At 34.0% G+C, this 9,725-nt stretch overlaps 1 protein-coding gene across 1 annotated transcript in view; it reads left to right on the top strand.

Annotated features, from left to right (window-relative positions):
- LOC111089628 (partitioning defective 3 homolog) overlaps positions 1-9,725 on the top strand; it is a gene marked incomplete at its 3' end in the record, with an annotated part of 40,738 nt that overhangs the window by 4,978 nt on the left and 26,035 nt on the right. Inside the window, exons 4-6 of the mRNA XM_022402486.1 lie at positions 5,063-5,160; positions 8,070-8,147; positions 8,435-8,742. Coding sequence (XP_022258194.1) covers positions 5,063-5,160; positions 8,070-8,147; positions 8,435-8,742 — 484 coding nt within the window. The remainder of the gene's footprint in view (positions 1-5,062; positions 5,161-8,069; positions 8,148-8,434; positions 8,743-9,725) is intronic.

Here is a 9,725-nt window from a genome sequence, read left to right as displayed (position 1 = left end):
TATTTTCAGTAAAATAAAATTTATAATTTATTTTTGTGAAATTTAAAGTTTTAGTAACTATCTGAAAAAAAAAAAACCCTACCAAATGAAGTGAAAATCTGGGACATTTTTCTGTGCGAACAGTACAGAAATAACAATAACAAATGTATTATTAACGTGCTTATACTAGTGTGTTTATAAATATATATAATATTGGTTGGAAATTTCACAATTATTCTTGAGATGTTTAAAAAAAATTTATGTTATTGGTTTTCATCTTTAAATGATCCCTTTGCTGTAAAATTTGTTTGAATATTTTGCTTAACAGATGCAATTTTGTTATGTTCTAACGTGTGCTAATAGATAAAACACGGAGCATTTGGGATATAAAGTATTTCATAGGTGAATAGATTGTAGATCTATATTACTTGTAGGCTTAAAATCAAAGTGTAAGGAGACATTGTATTCAAACACTGCACCTATATCAGTACAGTCAAGAAATGTATAAAAACTGTAAATATTGTTTCGTTGTTTTAGAATTATAATTATGACCAGGATAAAGACGTGAGAATCAACATTTTAATTTCACACGATGGTTTGTTAATAAATTATTTAGATATAATACAAATTATTCAATATTATTTTTGTTAACTTCAGAAAATAAGATTTCTACTGAATAAAATGGACAGAGTCACTTTGGAAGATAACTATTTGTATAAGTAGTTATTTTTCTTGTAGTCTAAACTTTGTTTTTATTGAGATTTTCTCGTAGAACACTAAAAATGCTTGGTAATATACAAGGAAAATATTAAGTTCTAATTAACAACAACAAATGTAATATTAATGTGCTTATACTTTTTGGTAATAAACAGGAAAAAAATCCATGAAATAGCTGCTCTCAATTATTTATTTATCAGGAGTGCCATTTCAGATTTCGAAGGAGTGGGGTGGGGAACTTTTATTGGACGTCCAGAGCAGTTAGTCCTCTGGATGGTATTATTAGATTTGTGTATGGTTAAAATGTAAAAATCAGTTTATTTTGCTCTGATAATTTTCTGTATTATTTAATAACATTTGATATATATGTAAATGTACTGTTCCTAAAGTAAATAATGTCATTAAGTAAGAGGGGTAATTTCCTCCCTAAATGGTGCCCCTGGTTTTTATTACCTTAAACCTACAACTAAGGACTATTATCCCACATTGAAGATGGTGGATGGGACTACTAGGGACTATAATTCCACACTGAAGATGATGGAGGGGACAACTAAGGACTATTATCCCACATTGAAGATGATGGAGGGGACAACTAAGGACTATTATCCCACTCTGTATATGGTGGATGGGACTACTAGGGACTATTATCCCACATTGAAGATGATGGAGGGGACAACTAAGGACTATTATTCCACACTGAAGATGATGGATGGGACAGCTAAGGACTATTATCCCACACTTTATATGGTGGATGGGATTACTAGGGACTATAATTCCACACTGTATATGGTGGATGGGACTACTAGGGACTATAATTCCACATTGAAGATGGTGGACAGGATTACTAGGGACTATTATCCCACACTTTATATGGTGGATGAGACTACTAGGGACTATAATTCCACATTCAAGATGGTGGATGACATTACTAGGGACTATAATTCCACACTGAAGATGATGGAGGGGACTTGTGAAGATATAAAAAATGACTTTCTTTCTGAGAACATGGAGTACATCTAGTGCAGTATCACTTGGTGGGTGACCTTGTAAATCTGAAGTAGGTAATACTCTTTGCCCAATAAAGGTGGTAGATGAAAAGATACTACCACAAGCACTTTTTTGTGTTGTTAAAGTGTCACTTAGGGACTGTAAAAATTTTCAACTAGTCACTATATCACGGCCGGTTGGCCGAGGCTAATTGTGGCTAGGGCCATAAGTTCCAATTTGAAGATATACTTATGTGAGGAATTTCCAAGAATATTCAGGTACGGGGGGGAGATTATCCCCCAGACCTGCATCTAAAGAAGAACATAAGACCTATCCAGCTGACCTAACCACCAAGAATGGCTTGATTTGTGATGTAGCTGGGGTGGCCTGTACATGACTCCTAGGTAACACTCCAACCATACTTACCATCAAGGGATGCGCCCATTGAGTTTCATACCAGTGGGATTACACCAACCTAACTGATTCTATGTATATTGACCTCCCAGGAGCTTGAAAAGTAAAAGTTCCCCTGTAGTTCACGAGAAGAAAACGGGGGAGTAATCTGTATGGAATAAGTGGAGAAGTAAAGGTTCCCCCTGTAGTTCACGAGAAGAAAACGGGGGAGTAATTTGTATGGAGTAAGTGGAGAAGTAAAAGTTCCCCTGTAGTTCACGAAAAGAGAACGGGGGAGTAAGTGGAGAAGTAAAAGTTCCCCTGTAGTTCACGAGAAGAAAACGGGGGAGTAATCTGCATGGAGGAAGTGCTCTGACTGAGGACAATTAAAAACATTTTATTTAGGCCTATCTATGGCCTTCAAAAAGTTGACGACTCTACATGTTTCGACGTTACAACGTCATCCTCAGGAGTGAATTACAAGACAATTGCCAAAGTATTTATAGCTTTTTAGTAATTTATTATTTATTTATTCAGTAATTATAGCAGTGTAAAACCAAAGTTGGTTTTGGACTGGAGTTGACCGGTTGTGTACAATCTGTCACAGTCTAGCCATTCTACACCTCGGAGCACATCTGTTTTAGCTTTCCTCAGATTTCTGTCTGTAGGTAGTTCTTCTACAGTCTTTCTTCACCAGGAATGAGATATTGTGGTTTGGATTCAAACCCAACTGGTTTTTCTCTCTCTTTTGGCTGTGCTTCTTCCACGTTTTGCCTGTGTATGCGACATCTATTTCCACACTGGGTGCAGAGTATACCAAACACAAGAGGTGGTGCAGTTTCTCACATGTGTTCTTCTCCCAACTGGCATCACACTTCATGGGTGTTCTTTGGATGCTTTTGAACAATACTTATTTCTATCCCTAGCACCGGTTTCCTTCACCTATTCAATGTGGGATTCTAGCTATACATATGAGCGGAGGTAATGTACTGTATTGGAAGTTATTATTTTCCTATACTGAAAATACATTTCCGATCGGTACTTTACCACCTCTCACATTTCCCACCCTAATCCCCACTGAAAAACTGGTGCTTTCTTTTCTGCCTATTCTTGAAGTGATAGTTCAGTAGAATCAAATAGATGGCATCACATGCTGACAACCATCCACCAAAAGGATTGCGACACATCCTCTTGATAATGGCTGGAGACGGCTTAAATGGGTAATGAAGAAAAACTTTAATATAAGTTTAACATTTAAGCCGTCTCCAGCCATTATTAGTCTCAAAGTGGGTTCCTCGTCACCGAACATCCTCTTGATCATGATGATTTACATGCGAGAAGTAGTTGAATCACAGTGACTGTGGGGTATGTGGTGGTTTAAGGCTTGTGGCATGCAAAAATATTTTTGAATATAGAGGGCAGCACTGAACGAGAATGGCTATAAATTTGAGAGTAGGTAAGTACCTATCAGTAATGTATTTTCAGTATTAGGAAATAACTTTTCTTTTAGAGATGACTTGATTGTACTGATGTAGCAAAAATTGAAAATGTTCAATTGATGATCACCTCAGCATTGACTGAAGATATATAGAATATTTTTATCAGGAAAAAAACAGCAACTTGTACAAGAGTTAGAATTTAGAGAGGATAATTGATTGAAGTATGTTTGAAAATACAAAGCATGAAATACTTGAGAAACTTTTGAAGATCATTGAAGAATGTTTTCAACACATTATTAAAGATAATTTGTACAAGTCTATAAAATATTTTGACATGAGAACTGGCCAAATACTGAATAATATGAACTTGGTACTTATAATGCTTTCAGAACCTCTCCAAAATGTAAATGCAAACTTTCCTGCTGACAATGGACTGAATTAAAAACTATGTACAACAAGACTTGTTTTTTAAATGAATATATCCAAATGATCTGTAAACAGGTGGAGTAATAGTTGACTGTAGTGATATTTCAAAACTTCATGTGATTATGGTTTTCCCTCTTTTTAACAGCTTGCTCTAGTGGGGTTAGTTGAATGTTACTTTTAGTGTTATACAGTTTTTACAGAAACTTGATAGAGACATAATCTTCTAAAATTGTGATCTTTTGAAACAAAAGAAAAATTTAAAACTGAGATAGCTTTAAATGCTGGCTGTTTTTTCACTGAATGGCACATTTCCTGTAGAACTTCAATAAACAGTGTGGATTAATTGGAGATTAGTTCAGATATAAAAACACTTGAGACCAGCAAGCTTTAGAGGGAGTCTATACCTTGAGATAAACTAGTATATGTGCCTTCTTTAAATAATGAATTTAAGCCTTGAAAAAGTTGGTTAGAACATATACCAAGTTAACAGAAATATGTGCTAAAAATTGCAGTTAGATGCAACTGTTCTTTATCTAAGAAAGATGTAAATTGACTTCAATATTTAATTTAGCTGACATGCTTTAATATTATGTAAAAATGTACTTTCTAAGGCAAAAATTGTCTTTTTGAGAAATATCAAAATTTGTTTCAGATATTGCGATTTTCAAAAATGCTAATGTTTCTTTATTTTAAGTAATTTGAATTTTATTACATTTTTACCCAATCTTGTTTTGAACAAGATGGTATAGTTTTCTTATTATAGTGAATATGTATGACCAGTGGTGTAACTACAGGGCCAGGGAGGGTGTGGTTGCTACACAGGTACTTTTTTATTTTCATCTTTGATATTTGAATTAATAAAAAGAAAACATATGGTGTTTAATGTTATGTAAATTAATGAAATAACATTGAACAAAAAAATGGTCTTTATGTGTATTTCTTGCACTTAAAAATTATAATTTAAAATTTGCTTGTAAAGTAGCTTCAGTTATATAGTCAAGGGACATTTGTTTTTCTTTTCTTGGACTGCAGCAGCAGCCTTTTTTTTTTCTTCTAAGGAAATATAATGACCATTTAGTTTAAAACCCACACTTAATGAATTTTATTTGATGTGTTTCAAGATGCAAGATGGTAGAAAAGAACCACTTAGTGAATTGGGAACATCAACTGATCAGTCGAGAGATAGATGCATTGACTCATTGCATGGAAGTGAGGACAGGTTGGCTTGGACTTTTGGATTTCTTTTCAGCTGTAGTATAGTATCAGGTATTAAGGATAGGCCACTGTGTATTTGGGTGTCAAATGGTGCCACATTGAAGAGCAAAATACAATAGTTCATTTAAAAAAAAAAGGATTTCCTTGTGGTGTGACAATTTCTTATAGAAATTTAAATGAAAGGAAAGAATTATACTTCCTAGTACAGTACACTCTTGTATATGAAAACTTTTTCATAGTGTAATGAAACTGATATATGAAGAAACCAAGGTTTATTTAGTCTTTTAAGCATGTTGTCACAGTTTTTACACTTTAGCACATTGTAGACTTTTTTTAACCATTATAGTATAGCTGGGTGGTTAGTGAAACTTGATAATAGATTCATCAGGTTTATTAACTGATTATTCTTATGAGACTTGGATAGTTGTAATAATCAAAAGTAGTAGTAATCAGAAACAGAAATTATGATTAGTTGACACTAGTTGGTTAGGCTTAACAACCTTGAACTAATCGAAAATAATAATGAGAAATCATAATGGCAATATTTCGATTGCTTGAATTGGGAATATTGAAAGCATTAATAACTGGAAATGCTTCAATTAGTGGATTATCTTTGTTACATTGTTAGTTCTGATTAATTAATTATCTAACATGACACTAATTGATGTAATTGATGCTTGTAAGTAATCACTTAATTAAATTAATTGCCCAATTTTACATTTTAGTATTTTATTTATATAAGTCGAACGTTTTGTAGTTACTCATTCCATCATTAGCACAGTCTAAAAACAAAGTCTATTGGTGTATATATATATATATATATAAGTAGATGTTAGGTAGAATCCAAATGGTATTTGAGAACAACAAGCTTAGAAACCATTTAGAAGAATGAGCAATGAAATAAATACATATAACCTACGAAGTAAAGTATATAATAGAATCAAAATGTTAATATTAGTGTGAAATGAACTATAAGGCCAACAAATTTATGCATAAAAAGGCAAACTGAACATAAAATACTAATACATTAGCCACAATTATGGTAAACCAAATACAGGCCCGGCATGGCCAGGTGGGTAAGACGCTCGACTCGCGCTCTGCGGGTCGCGGGTTCGCGCCCCCATCCCAACAAACATTCTCGCCCTTTCAGCCGTGGGGGCGTTATAATGTGACGGTCAATCCCACTATTCGTTGGTAAAAGAGTAGCCCAAGAGTTGGCGGTGGGTGGTGATGACTAGCTGCCTTCCCTCTAGTCTTACACTGCTAAATTAGGGGATGGTTTGCGTCAAGAAGGGCATCCGGCCGTAAAAACCCTGCCAAAACCGAAAATAGCGACCCCGTATAGATACGGGAAAAGCTACGGAAGAAGAAGAAGATGGTAAATCAAATACAAGTTAATGGATGTTTATTACTATACCAGTTAGTACAGCTTTAGTTGGAGGTGTCTGTAGATTACTTAGATCATGATGGTGTTTTACAGTTAAAAATATTTTTTTAATGAAAAGTTTAAGGTCTACAGATCTCGTTGTAATTAAGGTAAAGTTGTTTGTTGACCTGTCGTTTCTTCATGTGATCAAGTTTCTGAGTGACAGGTTTTTACTGGATAAAGACCTGTTTTAATTGATTCTCCTAATTCATAGCTATTCATAGTTTTTAAATGGTGTTTATTTTTCCCAGTGTATGTGACTTTTTATTATATTTACACATACAGCAATGAATGGTAAAAATTAGCTTTAACCCGAGTGAGTGTAGGAGTGCATCCTTAATTTCTGAATGTGGTACCAGTTAAAGTAACCCCAGATCTGGATTGTATCAGGAAATATTTTCTTTAAAATAATTATTCTTTCTGAAATATAATTTATGTCGAAATAAGATAAATTTGAAACAGTTATGTTTGTTTTAACATTATTGTGGCTACATACACTAGTTATGTTTGTTTTAACATTATTGTGGCTACGTACACTATTAAAACAAACATAACTAGTGTACGTAGCCACAATAATGTTAAAACAAACATAACTAGTGTACGTAGCCACAATAATGTTAAAACAAACATAACTAGTGTACGTAGCCACAATAATGTTAAAACAAACACAACTAGTGTATGTAGCCACAATAATGTTAAAACACACATAGTGTACGTAGCCACAATAATGTTAAAACACACACATTATTGTGGCTACGTACACTAGTTATGTTTGTTTTAATAATATTGACTAGATGAAAAGCAACTACTCAACAGTACCCGTCACCAACACCTTGGTGTACATCAATCAAATACTTCGATTGAACCATCACTCTTAGAACATACTTACGACCCCCAAAGAGCAGAACATGATTTTATACAATAGGCTTAGATTACAATGGCAAATACGTGTGTAAATGCAGAAAATGTGCAAGTATGTAATGAAAATATTCTTTTTTTTCTGTACAGATTTATATGGTAACAAAATAAGAAATTTTCAGTTGGATGAGAAAATATGACACAAGATAATTCTTACTTCTCATATATTTCCTTTAAATATATCAGTTTTTTTATATTACCTGTGAAGAATATAAATGTTCTAAAATATTGTATGGTGATGTAGACCAAGGTGTTGGTGATGGGTACTGTTGAGTAGTTGCTTTTCATCTAGTCGATCAGTCAAGATTAGTGATGTAGACCAAGGTGTTGGTGATGGGTACTGTTGAGTAGTTGCTTTTCATCTAGTCAATCAGTTAAGACTAGTGGAGATATTCCTTGTGTTGAATATCCAGAACAAACAAACATATTGTACGTTAACATATCTTCAGTGGTTTTAAATTGTAGTCTTAAAAAATATAAATGTTTATAGTTTCTTTATGGAATACTTACAAAGTCACTGTATTTCCATTGTGAGTTCTTATACCTTTTTAAATGTTTGTTTTTTATAGACAAGATTCTATAATCCTAAAAAGTGAATCAGGGCCTCTAGGTATCCATGTTATCTCAGACTATGACCTGCATGGAAGGTAAGTGTAGTCAATATTTTTTTTCATGAATTATATGTAAAATTTATATATATTAAAAAAACGAGAAAAAATACTGTTTATAGAAGGAATAATTATAATTTTAAAAATATACAGGAGAAGACATATATTTAAAGTTTTAACTTATTGCTGTTTTAAATTTTTAACTTTTTTTGAAATTCTCCATGGAAAATTGTGATTTGAAAAAAAATCTTGTACTCTGTAGTTGTATGAACTTTTGGAGTATGTACATTCGTTATAAATATTAATGTAATAACTTCTTGTGATAGAGGTATGGGAATCGTGGTTCAGGGAATTGAACCTGGTGGCAGGATTGATCAAGATGGCAGACTCTGTGTAGGAGATCGTATCGTTGCAATCAATGGAAAAAGTTTGCTCCACATTAGTTTTCAGAAAGCTCAAGAGTTATTCAAAGATGCATTAAAAGAGCCAGAAATAAGAATTCAACTATCCAAGAGTTCTGTTCAAAGAAATATAGAGACTCCTCTTCTTCCTTTCTACCCAAATTCCGTGGTCTGTAGGGAGTTTTCAAGAAATGAAGATGAAACAACAGATTTGGTGGAGAGACAGAAACAAGGTATATCTACCAAAGTGAAATCTTAGGCTACAATAGGTTTTTCTTGGATAAATGATAATAAAGAATAAATTGTCACGTTTAAAAGTAACTTTTTCTAGCTTATTTTATGCAATTTTTTGAGCAGATATCCTTTGCCAGGCAGTTCGCGGTAGAGGAGAGTAAATGTCAGATACAATATAAAGAGATACTGAAAAAAATGTAGACATGTATTTTGCAGGTTCTAGAGGCTATGCATATACAATACGGTAACTGTACGATGGACAAAAATATTTTTATTCTCCACATTAATGTCTCTTGCCAGAGTCCGAGTTACATTAATGTTGTCATTTTACAGACATATCTTAAATACAAATACTTTTGGAACACATCTGCCTTTTTTGTGTACAACAGACTTGTACATTTTACTAAAAGCTTGCCACATTTTGTGTAGATATGCGTAATGAATTTGGAATTATAGCCAGTATTTCTCCTTCAGTACTGGGACAGACCCCATGCACATCCAGTTATGGAATTATAGCTAATATTTCTCCTTCAGTACTGGGACTGACCCCATGCACATCCAGTTATGGTATTGTAGACAGTATTCATCCTTCAGTACTGGGACCGACCCCATGCACATCCAGTTATGGAATTGTAGACAGTATTCATCCTTCAGTACTGGGACCGACTCCATGCACATCCAGTTATGAAATTGTAGCCAGTATTAATCCTTCAGTACTGGGACAGACCCCATGCACATCCAGTTATGAAATTATAGCCAGTATTCATCCTTCAGTACTGGGACTGACCCCATTTACATCCAGTTATGGAATTGTAGACAGTATTCATCCTTCAGTACTGGGACCGACTCCATGCACATCCAGTTATGAAATTGTAGCCAGTATTAATCCTTCAGTACTGGGACAGACCCCATGCACATCCAGTTATGAAATTATAGCCAGTATTCATCCTTCAGTACTGGGACAGACCCCATGCACATCCAG

Source organism: Limulus polyphemus, unplaced genomic scaffold (assembly GCF_000517525.1).
Source record: "Limulus polyphemus unplaced genomic scaffold, Limulus_polyphemus-2.1.2 Scaffold6834, whole genome shotgun sequence".
Classification (NCBI taxonomy): Eukaryota; Metazoa; Arthropoda; class Merostomata; order Xiphosura; family Limulidae; genus Limulus; species Limulus polyphemus.
Note: the sequence above shows the minus strand (reverse complement) of the source record. Positions and strands in the feature narration are given on the sequence as shown.